Below are 27,530 nucleotides of genomic sequence, written 5' to 3'. Positions count from 1 at the left end.
CACAGTGGGCCGGCGCCCGCTTCCATCAGCAGTTGTCAGGCTGGCGAGGCAGAAGCACAAATTGAAAGTTCACCAAATTTTGTAGCAAAAAAAAAAAAAGAAAAAAAAAGAAAGAAAAATTCCTTAAGTCAGCTTCAGCGTAACAGTTTTTAATGTTAGCGTTGCCGCGATGCTGCCATGCGGTAAAGCATACAAACTCCGCACATGTGGATTTGGTTTCGTACCTGATAGCACCACGCAGGTACTTTAAGGAAGAAATTTCTTGCAAAAAAGGCATGTGTTAGAATGGGGAACCCATTGTAATTAATTCTTTATAAGCTACTGTTTTCGTTTGAAAATCTTCCTCAGGCAGGCCAAAAATAGGTGTTCTCGACGAGAGAGGCATGCGTTCGACGCATTCACTGCGCCCCAAGCACCGCCAATACAGATGCTGCTGCTAGGGGAGTCACGAACTGCGGTCACCATTGGGTCGGGTGCATATGTTACGGCTAGCCAAGTTTGAATTACCCGGTGAAGGCTAATTTCAGTATGAAAATAAGCTATATGGGTGCCGGCCAGGATTTTTGGTCGGGTGACGTTAACCAAAAATTGGAATTAACAGGTGTTGCATAACGGAAGTCTATTGTACACAATTTCAATATAACAAAATTTCACTGCTACTGCGAAGGAATACAGAGACAATAAATGGAAACTTCTGCGGTGCAGATGGCAAAATGGTTTATAATTACGTGAGCTTGCTTGCAAATGCATATTTCAAATCGAATGCCGCGAGACCGAGAGTCTCTGTCAACGCGTAGCAGTGTCATGCTTTGCATAAAGTACAAGAACAATAAGACCTCATCGTGCCCCATGCATTCAAAGCTCTAGGCACGAGTGAAAGCGTGCATGAGTGAGCCGAGAAGGATGGTGGCTTCAGGAGCAACATCTTCTCATGCGAGCAAGGGGTAAGGGGGTAGGGAGCGAGCTCACAATAACACGACCACGCGTGCGTCTCCATTTCTAGCGCAGCCGTGGCTGCATGTCGCTGTCGGCTTGGCTGAGCGCAAACGCAAAGTCTGGGCAAGCTGAGACAGCATGGCATAATGGACCGACTCCCACACATGTAGTGTTGATAATATCTCAGACGCCATCAGCTGTGGGGGAGACATGAACTTAAACGCGTGGCTGGTTTTGCTTCGTACTGCTGATGTGAAGATATCGTCGCCACGGCATGAAACAGATTCAGCGAAATGAAATTGTTTTCTGATTAAAATGTTTTCTTTGATTGTCAGATAATTCAGAAAATTTTGCGGCCCCTTCCGTGTAAGAAAAAGCCATCGGTAAATGTACAACTATTTGCCTAAAACATCTCAATATAACGAAGCGAACTGCTGATTTTATAGACTTGTTACATCGAGGTCTAGCTACTTCCCTCACGCAGCCTATACCCATTCAGGTTCCTCACCCAATTGTGGGAGAGGGGGCTTTAGACACCTTGCCAAGAAAAGCAGTTGTCGTCCTGGTGAACACAAGCCCCCTTGTTAGAATGTTGGCCACAGGCCAACATTCCGACATTCTGGCAACATTCTGATTGATAGGTGGGCTTGCTGGTACGATGACATAATGTGGCAAACACTCGAGGCAAAGACAAGAAGTGGACAACACTTGACTCTGTGCAGTTCATTTTTTGTCCCGCATTTGCGCTGTCAATGCCGTATTATGCTGTGCCATGTTGTATGGCTTGCGAACTAACTTGGTCTCGGGGCAGGAGGCACTGCAGGGCTCGGTGCCCGCTCGGGCTGTGCCGCAGCATCGACATCTGGCTGGACCAGAGGAGCGCTAGCAGCAGCGGGCAACTCAGCCTCGGGAACAACGGGCATGGCCTCCTCCAACTCGTCCTCGGCCGCCCTCCCTTCAGGCTCGGTTCCGGTTGGCGGCTCAGTCGGCCCTGCTCGAACGGCCTCCACCGGCTCACCTACAGTGGGCTCTCCCGTTCTCGGTGACTGGCTGCTCACACGATGCGTTCGCGGAAGAGGGGGCGTCCGGCTTTCAACCCTACAAGAGACAGTCACTATTAACGTGACAGCAATTACAGTAGAACCTCGTTGATACATTTCTGCTAAGTTAGTTTTCCCAGCACCAACGTTTACAATCGAGAACACAAGAAAAGACCCAATAGAGTTACTCTCATTTTTTACTGGTTCATACGTTCCCGAAAAACACAATTTTTCTGCATCAACGTTCAGTACGTCACCAAACTGCGATCGTATGATACGTCTTCCGGCTACTAAAAATGCGCGAGGCGTGCGCGACTGAGAATAGTATGTAGCTGCCCACTGCAGCAGCATCACCGCAATACTAGCCAGCTCGTCTCCCATGAAAACGCTGGAATGGACTAAGTTTCTCATTTCGGTACCAGCAAATCTTCTCTGGGGTTGTTGCACGCGGCATTCACAGCTATCACTGCCAGTCCTATTGCAATAAACATGTTCGCCTATCTGTTTCACAGCGCATGGTGCCATAGGAAGTGTAGCGAACGCTTTTAAGGGGGGACGCGGGGATCAGATCGTGAAAATCGCAAAAAAGATCGATTTTTGACAATGACGCGTTTCGGTATCTGCAATGCCTAATCTACATTGTATCAAAATGGTTTGACTGAAAATGCACTAAAAGTGCCCGAAAAAAATTAATTTATCAATGCGTAGGGCGAGAAAACAGCTTTAAATCGTGCAAAATCACCACAGTTCGCGAAACCGTAACTCGTCCTTCCCGCCACCGAACGCCGCCATTTTGGTATCGCTCGAAAGCTTGAAGTTTCGCCATTCCGTTTCTGAATTCTTCGGTCGTTGCCATCTTGTAACAAACACACAAACCCAAAAGAAGTGCGGGTCTGGTAGAGGCGGTCACACGGGCCCTGCGATGAAAGCGGGCCTCCGATTGGTTGCCGTGCTGAAAGGCGTCTTGCCATTGGTTGCTGCTGCCACAGCAGCCAAGCTGGCAACCACAGTGGACCGCAGTTTTCTGCTTTGAAAACCACGCCGGCGTCTTTCTTCGTTTGACGCTCGCAGAATTCAGATTTATGACAGCTCCCAGGTCAGTGATGGATCATCGCTCGTTCGAAAAGAAATTTTAAACGAAGCATGCCTTCGGAAAACGGAAGCGCAAGCCTCCGGCGGCGAGAAAAAGACGGTGGCCAGTGGGAGAAGCGGTGCACCCGACTGAACACGCGGATAACATGCCGCGTTATCTTGCATCATGCGATTCCAGCAGCGAAGCCGACAATCGTCCTGTGACATCGACACTGATAACCAAGCCACCGGAAGACGTGCCAACGGAGGCTCTCGCACCTGTGCGTACGACCACGCGAGTCAGCAACCGAGATCGCATTGTTGGAGTCGATGCGGGTCGAAGGTCACCATCGCTGGCAGAGACGGTGTACGTTTCCGACGCATTGTGCGACAGCGAAACGCAGCCTACGAGTGAGCCCTAACCGTCGAGCTGCATACTGTATGGCGACTCCAGACTCACCAGACGAATCGCCGCCTGAACGTTGCATGATTCAGACGCACCTCGAGCCGCGTTTTGTGTCAGCGGTGACTGCAGAAGAGCAGGCACGCAGTGTTCGCAACTCCCTTTGCGCAGTGTCCGCAACTGAGCGGAAGTTCAGTTTGATGGACCAGCAAGGCCAAGAACAAATTTCGGCCCCTTGTGACTGAGTTCATTATTGTGCCTGTTTCTGCGATGAACTCTTTGATCGCTAAAACTCTGTGCCTAAGACGCCAACAGCGTTCTGCGGGTGTACACTGCGATACTAGGCTCGGTCTGGCAGTGAAAATGGGGGTCATACACTACTCCAGAGGGCTCAAGAAAAGGATAAAGAACGCCTGAAGAAGGCATCCAAAGCCCACCAAACAAAGAGGCAAAGGTGCAAGAAGATGCCTGACAGCAATGATTCAAAATATTACAGCCCTGGTGTTTTTTAATAAATTTGCAGCACTTTTAAAACTTTGCAGCCAGTTTTCTCAATTGCATATTTTTTGTCAATCACCTCGCTAGTGGAAAGCGTAGCACAACAATGGCTGGACCGATTTTGGTCCAGTTTGTTTTGCTGTGATCCACAAACTGTGCTGTACTTAAAGACAGTCTTGAAATGTTTCTTTATCTTTCCATTATTTAATTATTTCACAATTATTACATGGCTCCATGCAGTGAAGCACAGTCATGTGCATGTTATGTTGAGCAAAAAATTATTAGCGCAAAAAAAAGAAAATCTAACACTGTCTTGGTGTAGATTAAGACATTTGGGCAAACATGCAAAGTATTCCCGGCTCCCTATCGTGTTTCGTTACTGTTCCAGGCTTTCCACAAGCAAGGAACTTATAAATTCTTATAAAACAAAAACTAATGAAGATATCCTAACGAAATTTTAGATTTGTCTCTTTATTGCAGTGTGCAGTGTGTGTGCCAAATTTCAGCCCTTTCTGTCAAGAAACAAAAAGTTATTTCTGATCCCCTTCTCCTCCCTTAATAGGCAATAACTGAAACGCGCCGCCGTTCCCTGCTGTAGGCTGCGATCATATACGTTTTCTGGCTGCTAGATCCCATGTGAACAAGAAAAGGCATGCGCGATGGAGAACAGCATAGTGTGGCCGCCCGTCCCATGTGAAAACGACGGCGCACACAGTTTTTTATTCCGGTACCAGTAAATCTCCGCCCCGGTCATCGCATGCCACATTCACAGCCATCGCCACCAAACCTATAGGGATAAGCATCTTCACTTACTGGTTTTACAGCGTGTGGCGCGTAGTGTCACTGGTAGCGTACTGCACACTTTTAGTAGGCGATAATACAAACACACCACCGTTCCATGCTGCAGGCAGCACGATGTGGGCATCACGTTCCACTTTGGCAACATCCGGCATTGCCCACCAGCTCAATTTAATTTCGGCTTCCTGTCGCTCTTTTATAACACCACGCAATAGGGAAACAACAGAGCGTGTCTCAGGCTGCCGGAGCCCCACCAGCTCGACGCACGTTGGTGTCTCGTGCCACAACGATCTGCACGACGCTTCACATTAGGTAGATGTCAATAGTTGAGTCTGTCAAATTCGTATCGTACATTTTCCTGGTTAGTACATTTTTCTCAAATTTTTTTCCCCAAAACGCATGAACGAGGTTCTACTGTACATGGGCACTCTGAGCGCATTTCTGCCATCGGCATCACTCGGGCATTGGCGCCGCCGTGACATCCTGTATTGACCCTTCTGGCAGAGCAGTTCATTCTAGAGAAATAAGATGGCGCCTTCAGCGGCACGCCGCACGTCACCTTAGCGACAGCACACAAATGAGAAGCCATTACCACTTCCACCTTGCTTCTGGCGATCAACTGTCGGAAATGCAGATGAGTTTTCGCTAACACAGTGTGCTCCAATCATGCCGGATTGATTCATGTACATCGAAGACACGTGAAGTAGTTGGCTCTAAAAATCACAACTGGTATATTAAGAAAGGTAATGAATCTGTGTAGCCAATTTCGCGGACCTTTTCTGCAACTGTCCATGCGTGTTACCGGCACTTCTAAGATGTACAGCTTTCTTCCAGGATACAGAAATTTGCTCATCTGCCAGCGTTGTATCGCTAACTGTCAAGATAGTATTTCAGCCCCGAAACACCGGCAAGAGTGAGTACCGCTCGTTAAACAATGACAAAGGGAGTAGCGCCGCTTACTGTCCTAGTATGTTTCGCACACAGCATCCACACACATCTACCCCAACTGGCACAGAAACTTACGCCCAACCTATCACCAACATGTGAATAAGTGAATGGAGAATGGACGCACACTTAAATTACGTGCATGTATATGCACAATAAATTACAGACTACACCGATAGCGCACGAATCGACGAAGTTGAATGTTTCGTGATGTTCCACAAGAGTAAGTTACAAGTGATCATACATCTTACCTACAAAGTATTACATACAATGTACAAAACGGCTATGTTTCAAGCTTTGCATGCAGCGAGAACAAATCTATTGGAACAGAGCACATCCGCAAATGATTAGGCAGAAATAATCAGGTAGAGACTGCCCCAAGGAAATTTACCAAGTCAGAAATGTGACAAACTGCTTCTTCAAAATATTTCCCAAGTAAACAACAAAGAGCAAAACACAGTAATCCTGATTCAATTCATTAGCAGAAAGTTTGGATAGCTTGGAATACATATCTAGCCTCACTTTAAAAACAAGCACAATATACGCTGTTCATGCCATTTGGCTTCTGAAGCGTATTTCCATGTTCTCTCAAGCTGTGGCCAAAGCTTTGTGTCATTCACCCAGTCGCTGTATACGATATCTCCCGAAACACAAGTTTGCTAAGCCGCACTGGCATCATACACACCCACTGTAAATGCAGAGGCAACGGAGGCAGTTTTGAGGCAAGCAATGGTTGCGTCGCCACATGATCAAACATGGCAGCACCCTCAGCATCGCTGCAAAAAGGGTCCATAAAGTCCAAAACGATAACACAGTCACCCCGCGGCTTACACTGTATGTGCGAGTGAAGGCATGTGAGGGGAGCTATCAGTGCAGCAAAGGGATGAGACACACGTGTAGGCCTCGTGAATTCAGCTGTAAGTTGAGGGGTAGCCGCAGAGTTCGCGGGCATCGTAGGCACCAAAAGTGGAAGTAGTGGAGTCTATGTGAACATCCAAAATCAAATTTGAAATGTGCGCCCGATGACGTTCAGTAGGAAGAGCGTTGTGGGCTTGACCCGATCTGCTGTAGCATTCGCAGTGTATGGCACTGAAGAAGGAGCGGAAGTACCATGAATGGGATCAAAGGCGATCTTTTATTGTCAATAACTCTGTTTCTTCTGAACGCAAAGTAGTACTTATGCTGCAACGTACGTGTGAAATTGGCTATTTTAACTTCAAATGCACTTCTTAGCTTCCATAAAGAGTTTCAGGACGCCTTTAACGTAGGTACATGAAAAACTTAAAGCAACTGTTCAAATAAAATGATTTAGTTAAAACGAGTTTCCTGAACTAATTTTATCAAGAATCATGCACCTAATTAAATAGCAGAAAAAATACTGAAAGAAAAACAAAGCCATGTTTGTTCTTAGTGGTTGTTTAACTGCCAGAACTGTTACTACTACTGTGGGGATGCGCGACTCTCGCGCCTCCCCTGATATGTTTTTCCCGCATGGCGCGTCTCCTGTAATCCGGCTTCGCCGCGTGGCCTGCGTGATGCCCGCGACGGTCGATGTGGTTGGGGTACAGTGCGAGAAATGGCGCAAGTGTTGCGTTGCTAACGCCGCCTCACGGCAGGGTTACTTGGGGGCACAGGGGAGACAAGGCGCTCGCTCTTCCCCGGCGGGTCGGCAAACGGCGTGGACATCCCGCGCGCCGCCGACCCATGCTTCTGCGAGACCGCCTCACGTGGCCGCCTTGGAATGCGCCACCATTCGCGTGACAGTACGCACGAACGACCAGGCGTTGTGATCCAGCATGGGGCGAACATATTCGCTCGTTTTCCGGTCGCGGTGAGTCGGACTTCTAGATTTGTTGCGTGCCCATCGGCATCTTTTGTGGATAGCAACTCAGCTAGCAGGCATTGATCTATGAAAGGTGCAATAAATGCCCTTGTGATTGTTTGCACTACTGTGTTGTCGTTCCTTTGTCCCAAGAGCATGGGTGTGAGAGACCCCACATCTGGCTGCCCAACGTGGCGCTCTTGGGACATCGGACGATAGATTTAACAGTTTGCTTCGTTCGAGACCTTTGTTTGAACCGAAGCGTAGGCCTAGCGTGAATTTTGATCGCTAGCGTCGGCGGCGTGCTTTCTTGAGCGAGGTGATGGTGGCTGTAGTGTGTTTGAACATGTCAACATGCAAAGCCTTTTCGCATGTGTTTTTTTAAATGACATTCGTCAGTACGAGAGCCACGTGGTCTGCATCCTGGGAGAGCGAGGCTGAGCGCCCGCGGAGCAGTGGCAAGCCTGAAGCGAGTGACTACGGAAGCCCCGTGGGTGGTCCGAATTTCTTATGTAAATAGCTTCTCCTATCTCTTTGACTCTGAGGAAGTCGCGGCTCTGGGAGCCGGGTGGCCGCCGGCCACGGGTGCCGCTACGGGCTGACTCGTATTGCGGCCTGGCACCGGGCGTTCCGACACCGTCTAGGACGGTGGGCGCCGTCAACTCGAATGCTGTGTGCACCGAGCCGAGTAGGACCACCTCACAGAGCTGACGTCTCCTCGCGGCTGCCTGTTTTGCGCTCATTTTGGGTGTTGTTTTTGGATGCCGGTTGTTGTCAGGGTAGCGACGCTTTAGGCCTAACTCTTTACGAAGCTGCCTGTCGCACGTGGAGGGACACAACCTGGTGGACCGTGGCGTTGAGGGGTTGCAATTTGCTTCCCTCATTCTATTTCGCTTCGCATGAATTGAAATTACTCGATCGACTCAAGGAAGCGAGCTTTGTTCACGTGAACTTAGCATCTGAGTAGCTGCCCGATCTTTGCTAGCCGAGTTGAACATCGTACCACGTGGGCGATGCACATGCAGAATTCCTCTCCCTTGCACTACTTTAGTGTTTGCCGAGTGTGTTGAGTTTACGCAGCGTGATTGGAGTCACCCCTGGCTTGCTGTCACCTGCACATCGTCTGCGCTGCTGCCTCGGACTACGATCGAGCCACCCCGGGCGATGGTGATGCTGTGGCCAGTTCAGCGCGGCGACTTCGGCGGCCTCCTGTATCCAGCTCACAACCCTCGGCGGCAGACAAAAGAGCCAGCGGTCACCGACAGCTACGGCGGCTCTTGCCAGCAGGGCGCGTCGGCGCGAGCGACGCTTGCTCGTACCGACTACTGTGACGTCGTCTCCGGAGTCCTGGCCTGGGATCGTGCCGTCGAGTCTGCAAAGCTGCCGCTGTGACCGGCGGACGCCCGCGGTGCACCCAAGGACAATGTCGGCTCGCATGCTATGGACAGCGTGGACATTTCCTCGGCGCGGCCACTGTTTAATGTTCTACCTTGTTCGCGAAGCACAGTTTGATGTTAGACCGTGTCACATGTCTCGCTGGAATATGTAGTGATTTAAGGTTGGGGGGGATGTGGGGATGCGCGACTCTCGCGCCTCCCCTGATATGTTTTTCCCGCATGGCGCGTCTCCTGTAATCCGGCTTCGCCGCATGGCCTGCGTGATGCCCGCGGCGGTCGATGTGGTTGGGGCGCAGTGCGAAAGATGGCGCGAGTGTTGCGTTGCTAACGCCGCCTCACGGCAGGGTTACTTGGGGGGACAGGGGAGACAAGGCGCTCGCTCTTCCCCGGCCGGTCGGCGAACGGCGTGGACATCCCGCGCGCCGCCGACCCATGCTTCTGAGAGACCGCCTCGCGTGGCTGCCTTGGAATGCGCCACCATTCGCGTGACAGTACGCGCGAACGACCAGGCGTTGGGATCCAGCATGGGGCGAACATATTCGCTCGTTTTCCGGTCGCGGTGAGTCGGACTTCTAGATTTGTCGCGCGCCCATCGGCATGTTTTGTGGATAGCAACTCGGCTAGCAGGCATTGATCTATGAAAGGTGCAATAAATGCCCTTGTGATTGTTTGCACGACTGTGTTGTTGTTCCTTTGTCCCAAGAGCACGGGTGTGAGAGACCCCACACTACTTATTACCCAAGTCCTAGCTGAAATAAGACTACAACTGCAAAAGCAAACAAGGATGCTAAAAATCGGACAGATACTGCCATGCTTGTCCTTAACGCATTCCTTTTTGCATCCTCATATGATTCTTTGTCCCAGCATAGGATGTCGAACTGTACCAACTAGTTTTCCTAACCGAGGATGTCCTACCTGGGGATGGGCGAGATGGGCCGGGCAGGTTCTTCCACAGTTGCTTGTGGAGAGGCGGCTGTCAATCCAGCACCAGGTGCCTGCTCTCCTTTGTGTAGTGCCATCAGCTTGTCCAGCTCATCCAGAATGTCTCCTCCGTCTTCAACCTGCGGAGAGGACAGTGGGACACGGCAACACATGTGGCGTGCTCTGATCACTGCACATGAATGCATGCTGACTTGAACCATTGAAATTAATTAATGTGATACAACCCTGTAAAACAATGCATCAGCCATTACAAACAAAGTTCTATGGGAGATAAAAAGATGTTGGAGTCTATGTGAAGTGAAGCCTTAGTTAAGCAGTGCGTAGTAAACTGCATACAACAGCGATGCATAATATTGTGCTTACTTTCATCATATGCAACTTGTTATCTCCTGCAATGCTAACGTTTATTCCCCACTTAGGTCCCAACTCCAATACTGTGCAATTTTAATGTTTATAAACTGCACCACTGACAAGTTATGCAGAAATGCAAAAGTCATATCAGGCAGATGCAGTGCGATACCTTTATGCAGTGATGTCCCGAGGATGAAGGCAATGTGTGACATTTATTGAGGAAAGAATGGTGATGACAGGCGTATGCATAGAGAACCATCACTAAAGCTAGCTCCATTTAATGATTCGGTACTTCTTGTGTCACAGTGGCGAATCCCCCATTTTAGAGGATTAGCCAAGAATGGACACACATGCAGTGACATGTATCGTATGACTAAATTGAATAAAATCAGGTAACTCAAGGAACCTGCTGAACATAACACACTACTCTATTAAGGCGATGGTCTCCTTTAGAGGTACGTACGAGCCAACATTATATACCTTTTTTATGTTTACAAACAGAGTTCCCAAAATACTTCCAGTTAAGTCCTCTGAACAACACAAGTTACAATAGCCTATAAATATACAGAACACTACAGCTGGCACCAGTTTTGCTGCAGAATTAGAGAATGTTTGAAAAATTAACTTTTTTTGTAATTACATTTAAGCCTCGATATAACGAAGTCGGTAAAATGGGCAATTTGCTTCGTTATATGGAAATGTTGAAATTAGACCTTTCATGCAAATAAGTACAGTCGCCCATCGGTTTTTATTAGACATAAAGGGCCCACAGAATTTTCCGAATTATCGGGCAATCGAAAAAAATTCGCAGCTCTGCCTGAAAGCCGAACCGCCGACTGCGACAGCAAATTAGTAGATGGCTATACGAAGTAAGGATAGTAGTTTTATCGACTGTATAAACTTGTAAATATTCGCTTTTTAACTAAGTTAACAATGATAGAATGTGTAAGCATGACTGAACAATGACATAGGAACTAACAGACACAGAGAGACAGCGCTGTCTTGTTCAGTCGTGCTTACTCATTCTATCCTGGATTCAAACTAACTAGCCCACCAACGCGTTTTAACTAAATTAACCAGCACGGTGTCACATGCACACAGGTAAACACGAACACATCTCGCTCAGTGAGCGCAGAAACTCGGAAACTCACTGTCAAAATTCTGGAGTGAGGAATCACGGCAGCAGTAAGCGAATTGACCTTCATGCATCTCTTGCTTCAACACTGATGAAACGTCGAAAGCACAGCGCATACGACGCTACTACTACGTGCACTCTGCAAGCATCGCTGATCGCTTTGAAAATGAGGCCCGAGCGGTCGCGCACTTTGGCCACGTCGCTGATCGCTTTCGACACACGAGCACCGGCAATGCGTCCCTACGGCGTCCACTATGGCGTCCGCGATTCGAGTGGCCAACGCCGTAGTAGACGCCACGGTTGACGCTGTACGGAGCGGCGGGCAAAGAGGACATCGAGGCACTGTAGCAGCCGCTGGAGAAGAACGCCCCTCCTCCCTTGCCTGACCCCCCTGCCACGCATGGCACAGGAGAAGGCGTGCATCCGGGCCGTGTTCGCCGACTCACCCTCCCACGCTTTCACTCGCACATACAGCATACAGCGCGCGGCGACGGTTTATCGCCCTTGGACTTCATACGGAATCTAACGGCGGCGGCAGAAATGCGCCTGAAGTGTCCATAAAATTTCCATCGCAATAAAAGCAAATTTGAATGAGAAAACAGTTCATTTGGTTAAATTTGCGAGTCAGCGACATACGGTACGGTTTCATGCCATATACGTCCACGACATTTTCACATTTGACGGCACGAATTAAACGAAGCCAGCCACACTTTCGCGTGCTCTCAGCCCCCGCAGCTGATAGCGCCGGCCGAACTAGGACGACGCTAACGGGAAAAGCGCCGTCAGCAGGGAGCGAATGCTTGTTCTGCCTCTCGCTCCAATGGGTAATCGAAACTCGACATTAGACAACCTCAAATACTAAATGCACAGCAAAACAGCTTACATGATGCCACGCCATCTCGGCTGCGCTTGCAGCCATGCGTAGCCGCGGCCGAGAGGTGCGCCAACTTAAACGCCGCCCCGTCTCGCGCGCTTGATTGCATTACCTAACGCCCCTTAAACTTCGTAAAGCAGCGACACTCTCCTCCTCTGCCTTCGCTCCTCCTCGTTTCTCCTCTCTTTCATACTACCTCCTTGACCGTGACGCCGCCTACACTGCTCGAGTCTAGCAACGGTGCCAACATGCGCTCCTCGCCATTATGTAGATGCCTCTCGAGCAAAAATGGCGCTGATGCACGGCGCGAGGGCCCAAGTGATGCTATTAGGCCAATAGCGACGTGGTGTCGGCCAGAGCGCACGAGGAGGAGGCAGCATTCTTAAAAGCATGCCGCTACTTTACGAAGTTTAAGGGGCTTTACACGTTACCACGCACGAGCTGCCCCCTCTCCTTGCTCGCATGGGGAGGCGGTACTCATGCCTGAAGCCACCCTCTTTCTTTCTCACCCTTGCACACTTTCACTCGCACATAAAGCACACTGTGCGCGATAATATCTTATCGCACTTGGACTTTATAGAGAGCAAGATGTGGCTTCACTTCGGTGGTCGCTCTTGTCGCGCCGCACACGATTTGAGATGCCATTTGCAAGCAGCCACTTGTAATTCAATCATTTGACCATCTGCGTTGGCGGAAGTTTCCATTTATTGTCTCGGCATTTCTTTGCAGCGGCAGTGAAATTTTGTTTATAAGAATTGCGTACAAACACACTTCGTTATATCAAGGTTGAGGTTTTAATTACATGATGCTCTATGACTACGAAGTTATGAAAAGTTAAAACATTTCGTTATAGCAAGAATTTCGTTATATTGAAGTTCGTTATATTGAGGTATAACTACAAGAAATCTGCATGCATGAGCTTGGAACATGGGGCATATGTCCCTTATATCTGAACACATTAAGAGCACTGTTGCAAATGGGTCACAAGCCCCATGGGTAGCGTTGGCCTGGCGGCCTGGGGCACAGCTGGAAGTATCCGAAGGTCCTGGCAAAGGATGAGCCGACTGCTAACAGAACAACTTGTTTATTCTAGCATCGCAAAAGAGAGGCCGGTTAGGTCAACCGAAGTGGAGAAACGGGAGACCACGTTACTCGACTGAATAAATCGAAGCTTCTTTCTTGGCGTCCGGGGGCAGCTGCTTTTATACTCTCGGAGTCGAGGGCAAGAAGGAACGGCTCGAAAGAGGCGCACGTGACGGCGGCGCACGGACACGTTGTGACAAGAAGTGACATATCCTCCGGGCCGGCGCCGGTCAGACCTCCTCGCTTCACAGTTCGGGAGCTCCTCTCCCCGGCTGCCGCGCTTTGACAAGCGTGGGCACCAACATGCACGCGCACACATACACACACACGCGCGCACACACACACACACACACACACACACACACACGAAGACATGTGGCATTGAAACATGCCTGGACGCGCTCAGCTGGAGGCGTTGGGACAGTGCTGAACTGGCCAAAATGTCCGCCGCTGTGAACGAAGCCCCGGCGTCCGTTACATCCGCGCCAGCTATACCACACGTCGGAGGCGAAACGTAACAGCACGCACCTATGGCACGTGGTGGTGCTGCGAAGCTGTTCAAATTATCAAGCATGTCCCAAAAATCGGGCGTTCAGAAAAACGGTCGTTTACTGTACACTGGCAACTCCTACAGCCGACGACACAGCGTCAAAGACAATTTTTTAGGATTCCTCTTTTCTACTCGAGCCGGGAGTAGGGTTACTTTCGTTCGCTTTCAATAAAATGACAGCTAATTTTCCCTGATTGAAGAACAAATTTCCTGAGTTTTCCCTGACTTTTTCCAGACTATTCAAAATCCCCGAAAATTCCCGGTTTTTCTGGCTGGTAGACACCTAGAGAATCCATCTCACAATGAATGTCGACATTATTGTGATTAGCATTTCAGCAATGTATTGACAAGCGATAATGCCACCACCGAAACGCATCCCGCATGAGGCGTGTTTGCAGCCGCATTCATCTCTCACATGTATATCTCGCATGTATACTTGAATGTACATTCAGATTGGTAAATTCTCTCAATCTATATGTCACAGAACGGGGGGTGGTCTGGAGTGCACCCTACATCTGTCTTTCTTGAGCAGCTACGCTGAGTGACGGGAGGGCGAGCTGGCAACTGCAGCAGCGGACGACGGAACTGCGGCGTTAGTGGGCCCTGGTGCGAGCGCACAGGGGAAGCGTGACGGCGCACGACGGCAGCATAGGTCATTGCTTCCGGCTGAAGCTGTGGTGATTCGGGGACTCCAAGTGACTGCTGAATCTCTTCTCGGACGATGTCAGCAATGGATGCTACTTGAGGTTGCGTCAAAGGGAACATGCTGCGCAGTTCTTTGCGTAAGATGGTTGAACGGTCTCTCAGAGATTGTTGGAGCCTAGTGCTTGAATTTCGCTCTTCGGCGAAAGCACTTGGCAGCTGTATAAGTGGCTGTGCATTTTATTTAAAGCACCTTCTCAGTCGTCATTACCTCTGTCAAAAGCTCAGCTGTGGTCTTCGGGGGGTTGCAGATCAGTCCGGAAAAGTTCTTGTTTTACGCCCTGCATCAGGAAACAGACTTTCTCCTTGAACATTTCCAGGTCAGCGTGTCAGAAAAGATGGGTCATCTCTTCTGCGAAGATGGCGATGTTCTCATTGGGCAGTTGCCCTCGAGTTTCCAGCAGAGCTTGCACTCACTCTTTGCGCACGACGCTCACGAAGGTCTGTAGGAACTGTGGTTTAGAACTGAGGTTAAACAGCACGAATAAAACGAGGACACGAAGAAACAAATACCACAGACAACCGCTGACTGCCAACTGGAATTTTTATTTGAAATTCTCCAGCCATATTATACCTTTTGCAGCATAGGCATGCATACACCAGTCGCAAAAACATCAACAAATCAGCAGCATCGTAACCTTTCATCCAAAAAAGCTATTTCTTTTCCTGATAAGGCAAGAGAGGGAGCGCTTACACATTTATCTCCTTCCTTTCTAATGCAGTAAGCCTCTATTATTTCCCTTTCCCTCTTAACTTTTCCTTTCCCTATGAATTTTGTTTTCCAAATATGGGAGTGCAGTGACACTTGTTACAATGCCCCGCTAAACAACTCCTATAGCCATTCTTTAGGTTATTGCTGTGCTGACGAGCTCTTTCATTGAAGCACTGTCCCTTTTGACCTATATAAGTTTTTCCATGCGGAAAAACTTAACCTCAGTTCTAAATATGAACCTACTAGCCCTCATCAAGATCCTACTAAATCTGTAGGAAGTAGCAGCGAAATAGGTGCATCTTAAGGTGGTTTCTTGATTCTTGAATCTTGTCCTGGTGGTGTCTTTCAATGAGAAGACATGGCGTAGCTTGTCGTCACTGTTCCAGCTGTTAAACATAGCGACGCTTTCGTATGTTTCCAGCCAATTTTCCAGGTCTCCATACGATAATCATCAGAAGGTCAATGGCTCCCTGGGCTGTTGCAGCGAAATGGGTGACACTGGGGCTGCCATTGTGTTTGTTAACTTGGCCACGGTTCTTCCAGTTTTCTCAGGTACAAGTCCATGCTCCAGGGGCAGGTTTTGTAGCCTGCAGCTTGCTCGATGGTCCGGGGCAACGCTGGTGTAGTCTTCGGTGTGCGGGCTTGACGGCGGCGTCCGGTACATGAACGCAAAAGCACCTCTGCCACATTGTAGTGACGATGAAGAAAACAGTAACTGGTGAATGACAAACCTAACTTTTTATTGGGTGAACCAGTGCCCACGAAAGCAGGTTACACTCAAAGCACAACGATAGTGGTGAACAGTCAACTATCACCGAAACCTGACCTGCGGGGCAAGCACATCGGCTCTATTACATGAGCCATCAAAGATTCCAGAACAATCACTGGTGCCTGCATGTCTTCTAGAAAGTACTACACAATTCGCATCATGCATACAATCAGATTAAGCAAGGTTCAGTGACAACATGTGTAATAAAACTGAGATAAGTCAGCATGACAAGGTAGCCATCCTTGTTTTTTCTCACTTCCTCTTGTCCCAACCTTTCCTCTTCTTCTTCCACCTTACACCCCCCCCCCTTCCCTTTTTAAGTCTCACCCCTCCTGGGGTGATACGGAAGCACGCTGCCTCACAGCTGCAACCTCTAATTGTCTACAATTCATATACCCAACAGTCTTGAGTGTGTCTTGCTGCACACACGTTTTTACGACCTGGAACGGACCAAGAATGCTTATGTCGGTTCCTGGTAATCCCTTTCGGACATGAACAAAGTCATTTAACTGGATTTCAGGTCCCGTGTTTATTCGAATTTAGGCCGATAGTTTTTTTCAAATAATCATATTCCAAACTCTAGGGTGGGCTTAGATTCGAGGATCTTAAAAAACGCGCCAGTTTTTCATTGAAACTGCTAAATACGGTGCATAGCTAGCGCCATCTAGAAAAGTCAGTATCACAGCCACTATTAGCTGTGCCAGTAGCCAACCGTACACAAGCGAGGTTGCCATTTTGACCTGTGTCGTGTTGGTCATATAGGTGTGCGGCATGGTGTTATCGCGATGGCACCAAGCAGGAGATGCCACTACAGTGCCGCTTTCACGCGAAAAGATGTGACAGCCGCAGAGGCATCGTCGAACGTTCAAGCCGGGTGAGACTTCGGCGTCGAATTTGAAAATTGTCCGTCATTGAAGGGCACAACGACAGCAGCTTTCTGTGAGTGCCACAACGAGGATGGCATTTAGCGGACTAAAGAAAGGCCGCTAAAGTGGAGACAGTTTTGGCCGACTTTGTTCGGACGCAGAAAGCAGCTGCCCTTCCAGTGACAACAGAAGTGACAACAGAAAGCCAGCCGGGGCTGGCTTCAGAAATTCATGAAGTGCTTCGGCTTCAGCCTCCGACATCGCACTTCAATCACCTAGAAGCTGCCAAGCGATTTCGAAGAAAAGCTGATGGCTTTTCAGCGCTACGTGCTGCGAAAGAGAGAAGTGGCAGGCTACAACCTTGGGCAAATCGGCAACGCTGACCAGACGGATGTGCATTTTGATATGCCAGTGGCGTACGCCGTGAATGAAAAGGGTGCCAAGGTGGTGAAGGCGCGCTCTGCAGGCTACGAGAAGCAGCGCGCAACTGTGATGCTGTGCTGCACAGCTAATGTACATAAACTCCCTCCATATATGATGTTTAAAAGGAACACACTGCCTGCTCGAGAAACTTTCCCAAGAAATGTCATTGTGCGGGCAAATGAGAACGGGTGGATGGCAGGCGCGATGGTGGAAGAGTGGGTTATGATTGTGTGGCGACGGCATCCGGAATCCCTTTTGACAAAGATCTTGCTCCTTTTCGTCGACTCTTACCGTGGGCACTTGGCCGACAACATGAAGGCTGCGCTCGCCCAAGCGAACACGGACCTCGCTGTCATACCGGGCGGCATGATGGGCCAGTTGCAACCACTTGATGTCAGCATCAACAAACCTTTCAAGGATCGTCTGCGGAAATATTACACGGACTGGTTGACTGACGAAGACCACATGCTAATGGCAACGGGCCGCATCAAACGTGCATCGCCATCGCAACTGGCGGGCTGGGTAGCTGCAGCGTGGGACGACATCCCAGGTACTTTGATCGTGCATGCTTTTAAAAAGTGCAGCATATCTAATGCGCTTGACAGTACAGAAGATAGTGCACTGCTTGAAGGCGACAGTGACGAGGAACACAGCGATGACGATGCTGAATGAGCTCTGCACGTTCAGATTTCACAAATGCTGTTTGCATTTTGTGAACGCTGTCCTCGCTTCTTTTGTTCGGCCTACATTCAAGGTAATATATATATATATTTTGTTGGCTTTGGACTTTAGGGGGTCGGCTTTGAATCAGGGTCTGCCTAGATTCGAGTAAATACGGTATATGTCCACAATGTCTCTTCTCGAACTGGCATGTCATCGCTTCACGATACCTGCTGCACTCCTCGATGGTTTTTGTTCTTTCCAGTAGCTAAGTTTGTCTGAAATTCCCAAGCTCCTGGTCGGCGGACAGTTTAAGCATTTTACCCTACATGGTGAAATCTGAGCTACATCGAAGGCTTGTAGTACGTGTCCTGTTATGATGCGCAAAGCCTGCTGCTAGGCAGCATTTCCATCCTCCTCGGAAATTTGGGTACATTGACATAAACTGCTTTACGCCATGGATAACACCCTCCGCCAATCCATTTGGCTTGGGAGCGATATCGAGAGCAGCACCGCAGCACAACCCTGCAACTGTCTGCCCACAGCTGAAACTTGTTGCTCATGAATGCACGTCCATTGTCAGAGGCTATGACCTTCAACTTCGAAAACATCACTCGGTCAAGAAGGGCAATAACACAAATTGTATCTTCTTTTGAAAGGCGTGCAGCTACCATTCTTGTGCACTGGTCAATTGCCACTAGAAATGACTGTGGTTGGCACACGCCTTCAACTCGGAAAAAGGAAAAGATCCAAAGTATTGCGCTGCCATAAGCACGGCACGGCCTCTTTTTCTGTTGTAGAGTAGTTGAGCTGAGAAGAGTTAAACGTGTAAGAATAGTACCCTGCGACTCGAAGTTGTTGATTTACCGGAGAACTGCAGAACCTCTGACACAGCGCTGCCCCTGTACCATAATGTGATGCAACTGTGTTCATCTCGAACGGCAGGATGAAATCAGGTAAAGTTAGTACTGGTTTAGACGAGATGCGGTGCACTAGTTCTTGACAGACTACTTCGCAGTCATCGGACCAAATAAAAGGAACAAACTTCTTTTTTTGTCAGCTCGGTCAGGCACTTTGTCATCTTAGCAACATTCTTAGTGAAAGCCCTGATGTGGCTGGCTAGTCCAAGGAAAGCTCGCAGCAACTAAAGGTCATGCGGCTTCGTAATTGTGGAAACTCAATGTACAGACTCTTGTTGACTACTTTTGATAGCACCGTCGAACCCTCTACCAAAAAAAAAAAAAAAAAACCTTCAGCTGAAAGAAATCACTTTTTTTTCCCTTTATCTTCAGATCGGGATTGCTTCGTGCTTGTAAGACCTTCGCCAGGTGTTCAGTGTGCTCCTCTTCAGACCTCGAATACACGATGATGTCATCAATGCAAACATTGCAAAGAATTCCGATATATGGCTTTAGAACATTGTTCATCATGTATTGAAACCATGCGAGTGAGTTCTTCCAGACAAAGGGTAGCCTGTTGTATTCATATATGTCGAATAGTGTCACAAAGGCCGAAAACTTTTTAGTCGCCTATGACAGTGGCACTTGCCAGAAGCTTTTGCACAGGTCCGAGCAACAGAAGACCTTACAGCCCCTGGTTTCATTGATGATTTCGTTGATAAGTGGCACTGGAAACCAAAGTAAGTCAGTCTGTTTGTTGACCTGCCTTTAATCACTACATAGACTATATGTGCCATCTCCTTCAGGAGCAATGGCGATCGGAGAAGCAAAAGCAGAGGTTGATGGGCAGATTACACCAGCATCAAGTATCTTCTGTATTTCTTCCTTTAACTAATGTTTTTTCACTCGCGACATAATACAAGTCTTGCGTTTCACTAGTCTTGTTGCGAAGTTCAAATGATACTTCAAACTTTGATGCGGCCTTTCGATAGCCCCCGATGCACATTAGCCCTGGATACAGCTTGATAACGTCCACCACTGTAGTGGGCTTCTGCTGAAGTTCAGCAAGTGAAACTGGAGACATTTGGCGGTGATCCTGAGTGATGATTTCCCTCATCCCAGTAGAGGTTAAGTCGTACCTTTTGCATGACTGGGAAAGACAAGAGCAAGTGACATTCTACTTCATCGAGTATGAGAGCCTTAGTTAAGGTGCCTTTTCCTTTGCACTTGACCAACACTTCCACCCACTCATTGTACGTCTGTTTCTTGCCATCGTAACCATACACCATCACGGGACAATCTTTCTCGATACTTAGGTCCGGAATTTCGCTCTTGTTTACAACTGTTATCGAAGCTTGACTATCTACTAAATCATTGACGTCCCTCCTATTTGCTTGCCCAGAAATGTACACAAGCTTCGCAAAATCGGTAAGAAAGATGGTCTCTTGTAATGAGAGAGGGTGACCTCCTGATGTCAGCTTGGTGACATCTTTACAGTGCAGTGTGTGATTTTCAGTGGAAGAAGTGTTGCAGCCGTTAGAAGCACGAGGTTCCTCGATGCTGCAGAGTGCATAAATCTTTCATATTTTTAGGCAAGTCATCAACAGTATGTGGCATTCGTAGTTGGACATCGTGCTGCATGTATTTTGGCAGTCCTAATGTAATCAGAGGTACGAGCAACGAGTCCAATAACGTGAAGTCACATGTAGCAGCCTTTTCGTCTTAAAAAAGTATTCTACCGGAATGCCAGAATTATATTTGAAGGCTATAGCGCTGTCCCAGCTTTGGAGCTCATTCTCGGAGAAAGACGTCAAAAAGCTGTCTCTCCACTCAACCAACAGGTGGTGCGCTCTTTCCGTGATTCTCAAGTCATGCTAGGTTTTTGCTAAGCCTTGTAAGCACAAGCGCATATTCGTAACCTTGTCAAGGTTTTCTCGACAAATATTTTGGTCACACGCGTATAATAGAAACTCGGCCAGGCTTGAGCATTTGCAGGTGACGAATCGTCATAAACATCCCTTTTTACCATTTCCAACGATGACCTCAAAAAATGCTCGAAGACGTTTCTTGTCATGAGCTCTAGTAGCGTATTTACTCGCATAATAGGTGCCCTCGCATAATCGGCGCACCACGAACATGGCACTGTGATCAGTGCCATGTTCAAGCCGACGCCCTCCTCCCCCTCCATCTTGGGTTAAAGAAAGAACACGCATGCACATTCCACAACCCAAGCTTATTAACGTATTTGCTAGACTACTTGTCCTCATTAGTGTTGCTGCTGTTGCAGCTGCTGAGGACCCACAGCACATACCAACATAGCAAAAACCAAATCTTTCATTGACCATCGTTAACTACCGCTACCTCCCTGCCCGAACTGCAGCGAAGCCAGTGAGCACGATGACCTAACGCGGCCGTAGAAACCGAAAAAGAGGAAAAAAACAAACAAACAAAAAGAAATGCATCAACGAGTGAAAAATAGTTCTTCTATCAACTATCGATAACACCCTCCCTCCAAACCGCCGCGTGGATGTAAGCTTTTTGCTACCTTCGCTGAGGCAGCTCGGAAAGCTGGGCGACTCGACACAAGCGACAGTGCCAATGTCATCAATGCTCCACACAAGCAAAGAAAAGAAAAAATGCCACATCTCACCATTTTGCAAGTGGCGTGCAATTCGTGTGGTCGCGGGTTCCGCAATGGGGAAGTATGGTAGCTACATGGCTGCATTCAAACTGAAAGCTGTGCAGTATGCACTCGAGCAGGGGAACCGTGCTGCAAGCAGACATTTCAGTGTCGGAGAAACAATCATTCACTACTGGCGAGGTCAGCAATAAAAACTTCAGGCCACCAAGAAGTCGTGACGGGCCTTCCGCGGTGCAAAGTCTGGAAAGTACCCGCAAGTGGAATAGCAACTCGTTCAACACATACAGGGCCTTCGACAGGACGGTTGTGCAGTGTCTCTCGACACAGTACAGACTGAGGCGTCCAGAATTGCCCGAGCGCAGGGCATCGAAGCGAAAGATTTCAAAGCAAGCTCTAGATGGACAACGCGCTTCATGCGACACCATGGACTTACCCTGAGGAGGCGCACAACGTTGTGCCAGCGCTTGCCCTCAGCATACGAGGACAAGGTACTGGAGTTTCACCGTTTTGTCATACGGCTCCGGCAGCAAAAGAACTTCCTTTTGTCCCAGATTGGGAATGCAGATCAGACCCCCCTCTGTTTCGACATGCCGAGAAATACAACTGTAGAGGAGAAAGGTGCACGAACTGTGCTTATTTGAACATCTGGCGTAGAAAAAGAAAGATGTACTGTCATGTTGACAGTGACTGCGTATGGGCGCGAACTACCGCCTTATGTTATTTTTAAGAGAAAGACGCTCCCAAAGGGAAATTTCCCTCGAGACATCTACGTGAGGGTCCAGGAGAAAGGTTGGATGTCCGCGGAGTTGATGGTGGACTGGGTCAAGACCGTCTGGGGCCGTCTGCCGAGTGGCCTGCTGTATTTGGCCATGCTTGTTTTGGGCAGTTTTCACGGACACCTTGTAGAACGTGTACGAAAGAAGTTGTTAGAGCTGCACACGGATATTGCCATGATTCCGGAAGGCCTCACTTCGGTACTGCAACCTTTGGACGTGTCCTTAAATAAGCCTTTTAAGAACAACGTTCGAACGCTGTACACTAACTGTATGGCTGGAGGACAGCGTCAAATAACTCCAGGTGACAAAATTAAGAGGCCGCCTATGGAAATGCTGTGCGGATGGATCGTGGAAGCTTGGCGAGAGATCTCTGATGACGTCGTCAGCAAAAGTTTCAAGAAGACGGGGATCTTCAACGCACCAGATGCGAGCTCAGACGACATGTTGTGGAGCTCAGACAAAGAAGACAAGTCTCCACCCAGCGGTGATGAGCATGTTCTCTCCAACTCGGACTCTGAAGAGGGGAAGGAGAGGAGCATGACATGTCTCAATAAATTTTACGTGTGTGTGCAGTCGACATCTCTCGCCTGTTCATTAAAAGGTAAGTAGGTAGCTTTTATTTTTCCTTTTATACTGGATTTATGGGTAAATTATGCGAGAGTAGCCATACTCCTCACATATGTTCAAATTTAAAGCGCGAGAATGCGAGTTGAAAAAACTTCGTAAATTTTACCCCGCGAATAGGCGCACCCCAAGCCGGATTTTCCGAAAGAAAAAGTGCGTCTATTATGCGAGTAAATACGGTATTTGTTACTGGTGTTCACCGTTTCTCTGCTCGATTTCCATTATATGGTGGAAAATGTATTGTGCACTCTCATACTTATAGCCTTGTTCACTCATGCTGGTCGTACACACTTACGTTACACCACCAACAGCAAAAGGTTGTTCGTGAGCATTCTGAACAAGAGATCCGTGGTCACCCATAATAGCAAACCGTCCTCCATAGGAAAAGCGTGCCTGCCACTGTCCACCCAGATATCAATAACATCCAAGCACATGGCTATTGGCAAAACAAAGCAGATGAGGTGCACAATACAGGTTCCTGTCCTGTCCTTGACTGTGCCAAATTTGTAATAAAACTGAGATAACAATTCGCATTGCACGTACAATCAGATTGCACAAGGTTCGGCGACAACATACAATAAAGAGAATCATCGACAGCATTTGAGAAACTTCCGACACATGCATACGCGTCCTGCACTGGGCGATAACGTTTAATCTTTGTTGGCTAGTGAGAAAGCGGTCACCCAAGAAAGATAAACAAGTGCACATGTCAATATTGGGGTTTAACTGTATTTGTACTAAGCGTTTAAAAAGCCTGCGAATTATATAGTTTTTTATTCAGATTTCGAACATGTCATTAGTCGGTGTGCAACTGCTACAGTCTCGAGTTATCAGAATTGCAAGGAATCAAACCCACGACCTTGCGCCCAGCTGACGTATGCCACAGCCACTGTATCACCACATCAGATTACATGTTCCATAATTTGGGGCGGTAACGCTGATGGCAAACGCAAGACACTAATGCATTTACTCTTCATGCTGCAAGTGCTTGTACGTCATTGTACAAAAGAACAAGAGCATGAACTCTGTCCCTGAGGAACAGAGCTGTTTTCAGCCAGACGATGGAACAGCTAAACGCTTTGTGCACAGACACAAGTTTACATTCGTGCTGCACTAGTTGAACATGCAACAACGCCCTATGTAACGATAGAAAATTGAGGATAGCATGCACAGAAGGCAATTGTGAATCATGAAGAGCAGGGGGAAATTCAGGAAGTTTCCATGCAAAACTCCCTATGATTAGAACAGGCAGCCAATTTATTTAGCTCATTCCCACTGAAAGTACTCTTTTCACCATCAGTGTATGGCATCCTCCCTACCAACTTGCCTAACCAGGAGACTAACAGATGGCAATGTAGTGCTAAGCAGAAAGCGTGACATTTTTAGAAGCTTTGAAACAATGTCAAATCATAATGAGTTCCGCCACAAATGCCTGCATTTAGCAAGCATAGTGATGCACGATGATCATTTCAAAACCGACAGCCAACTTAACCAGCTGAACTCGTCAGTAATGTACAGGCGGCAACAAAGGAAGCTAGTTGGCTTAGCGTACTACATACAAGGTGTTTCAGCAGACACTTTCAAAAAAAGTTGCCTGTGGCAGATTTCACAATTCTAGTTCATGAGCTGCTCTACTCGACAAGGCGGACACTACTTGCACAAAAATTTGAAATGCATAATAGACTAATCAACAAAAATTCCCTAATGGCCCATATTGCAATTTACAAAATCTAGCCGTGGAGTTAACCTTGTTAATTTGTTAACAAAATGTTGTTTTGTGCATTAAAGCACACAAGTAACTGGAACACCAATGCATTTCCCCGCAAACTTCGGGAATTCATGTCTCTAAACTGGCGACGTCCGGAGAAGTCGTTCCAAGTGGATCCACCTTGCTAACTCCATGGCTAGAATTTGTAAATTGCAATACGAGTCATAAGGTAATTAGTTCAAAAGCTAATTTGTGAATTTTTGTTAATTCGCCGATTTTGCATTTCAATTTTCTGTGCAAGTAGCGTCCACCGCTTCGAGTAGACCGGCTCATGAACTATAATTAAGCTACCAGCCACTGGCAACCTTTAAAACATTTTTAAAGTGTTTGCCAAAACACCCTGTATAAGTGTTATAGAGCCGATACCTGAAGACTCTCTAGCACTCGTATCCCCGATTATTTTTTTAAATGTTAGATGAACGAGGAACATGTGCATTAGTCAAGTGTCCTCCACGATGTCATGAGGAATTTATTTGACAAGCGTCACCGCACTCACCCAACATAAGCTGTAAAGATTTGGCTATAAAGGCTACATGGTCCGCCTGTGTGGTGAACATTTTCCTTTTCAATTTTCGCCCCATCACCAAGAGGTACTGCCTGTGTGCTAGTAAAACCATTTGACGATCAGAACCTTCTTCATGTTGTGTGCTTCCATTTTTCCAGAGCTGTGAATACGTCAAACTACTAAAACCAACTAGCCCGGCTTTTTGCCTTTAACTACTACTCCCAAGACTTCCTCAACTGAGGTGAAATGCCACTTGCCTCCACAGGGATCGCATCTTTCTCCAGAGGGTCGGCCTGCGTCATGGGAACTTCTTCACGGAGTGTGATTGTCTCCACGTCCACCGTCAGCCCGAGTGCCCCTGCAGCTTCGTCGCCTGAAGGCAACATCAGTCGATGAAGTCGGTGCTTAAGAGGAAGCGCGACCTCAGTACAAGCAATCTAAATACATGGAATGGAGAAACCATTTCATTTGGCATCCACTGCACCCAATTTGGTGAGGTTTGTTGCACGTTATGTTTCCCACAATAATTACCGTAGGGTGCTGCAATCAGTCAGCTACCTTAAGTGGGAATGGCTGGCGGTATGTATTTGTTTATTCATTATGCTAGCAACTTCAGACATTCTTGTGCTGTCGCATACTTGTTATGCTTCATCTTTCTAATAAAAAAAAATCACCTTCTTTCGAAACACATGAAGGCAATGAGATCCTGCATACATAAATTATCATGGTAAACGTTTGCATTTCTAATGCACTATCTTGCTGAACAAGCCTGATTTGCAAAGCCATACAGCCGTTTGAGGCCAGGAAAACAATGTTTAGTCAAGTCCACGTATTAACCATTATATTCCGTTGCTGGCTGAACCAGCATACCTGCAGCTCCCATAGACATTAGCGCCAAAGTTCCCTCTTGTAAATTTTTTTTTTCTACATTTGTTCCATATAAAAGAAAAAGTTCATCTACCAACCGCAGAGAGTAGATATTTTAATTAAATTACCAATAATTTTACGGAAATTACGACAACTGCAAATAAAGAAAACAACTCAAACATCAAGCTGACAATGCTAACTAAACAATAAGCAACGCTATTGTAAATCTGTGAACTTCCATTATTGTTACATCTAATGCAGACAAAATTGATGTGTCATGTGCCACTGTGAAACATAATACTCGTGAGCAAGACTTTTGGTAACCCCCAGAACATTGCAGCTAGTTCAGACAAAGTGGTAATATCGTACACCACATTTATCTATTTCAGATGCTCTGGCAGCTGCAGTTTAAACAACTGCAATATCTGTTTTTCGTGCAGACTTTTACATTTCTAAACTTCTTGCTTCAAGCAATTTTCTACATAATCGAATTTTGGCTATTTTCATAAAACTATGAGGCCCCCAAAACAAGTATCTCCGTCCAAGTCGACAGATACTATTCAGCTGTTCTGTTAACTCCAACAAATTTCACTCAAATCAGTACAGCACTTGCATAATAAAAGCATTCCTGCACCTCATGTGTATATCTGAATAGGGAAATTGGCTAGTTCACCTCAAGCAAAAGCCTTAACAAAAGATCATTAGGCTACGGATAACAATTAAAAGTAATACCACATGCAAAACAAAGCAGAAAGAAAACGGAAAAGTAGAACATAGGCACATTCTATAGACAAATCCAGAGCAGTTTTCTGTTCCTCTATATGCAAGGAATGTGTAGAAATTCCTATTCTGGATTCAGGGCAAGAAGAGAGTGCATGCTTTTCCAGTTCAGATGAGTTAGGCACCCATTCTGTTACATCCACAGGACCCCCGTTATATCTCTACGCATCACGTGACCTGGTCAACTCAAGCCTCCCATTCTCAGCTCGGCAATTGTGTTACTTGTCTTTTGCTCTCTAATCCATACTGTCCTCTTCCTGTCTTCCAAAAGTTACACCTATCAATCTTGGTTTCGTCACAATTGTCGCATCTTTGGCTTCTTATCATGTACTTTTTGCTATTCTCCAAGCTTCCATTCATGAATGGAGAATGCCTGCTATATGTGCTCCAAGTTTCCAACAAATTTTTATTTGTCTGGAAACTTAAAATACCTGGTTTCATTACTAATACCGCAGTGCACTTCTTGTGTTGTAGCTCTGTCATGTTCACTGCACTGATGCATAAGATAGTACATGTTTTTGTTGTGTTCTTAATTGCTAAGTGACAGTTGTAATTTACGTTGCTGTATGTACCCACTCCTGCTTGGGCCCGAATAGGGCCTGCAGTATTTGTAAATAAATAAAAAAAAAAGATACAAATTCAGTTCCTAACAAATAGCAGCTGCTGTCAACGCCTTTCTCATGTCTGCAGGAC

At 47.4% G+C, this 27,530-nt stretch overlaps 1 protein-coding gene across 2 annotated transcripts in view; it reads right to left on the bottom strand.

The window, feature by feature from the left end:
• Positions 1–27,530, bottom strand: part of LOC142592657 (uncharacterized) — a 148,420-nt gene that overhangs the window by 72,585 nt on the left and 48,305 nt on the right. For both annotated transcript variants that reach the window (XR_012830760.1, XM_075704224.1), the window contains exons 7-9: positions 25,448–25,563; positions 9,826–9,971; positions 1,733–2,034 (exon numbers count right to left, since the gene is read on the bottom strand). Coding sequence is in view for 1 of the 2 variants with exons in the window: in XM_075704224.1 (XP_075560339.1) it covers positions 1,733–2,034; positions 9,826–9,971; positions 25,448–25,563 (564 nt within the window). In the remaining variant the exon portion in view is untranslated. The remainder of the gene's footprint in view (positions 1–1,732; positions 2,035–9,825; positions 9,972–25,447; positions 25,564–27,530) is intronic.

The sequence above is a fragment of the Dermacentor variabilis genome, chromosome 9, assembly GCF_050947875.1.
Source record: "Dermacentor variabilis isolate Ectoservices chromosome 9, ASM5094787v1, whole genome shotgun sequence".
Classification (NCBI taxonomy): Eukaryota; Metazoa; Arthropoda; class Arachnida; order Ixodida; family Ixodidae; genus Dermacentor; species Dermacentor variabilis.
The sequence above is the reverse complement of the archived record's forward strand: the minus strand, read 5'-3'. Positions and strand labels throughout refer to the sequence as shown.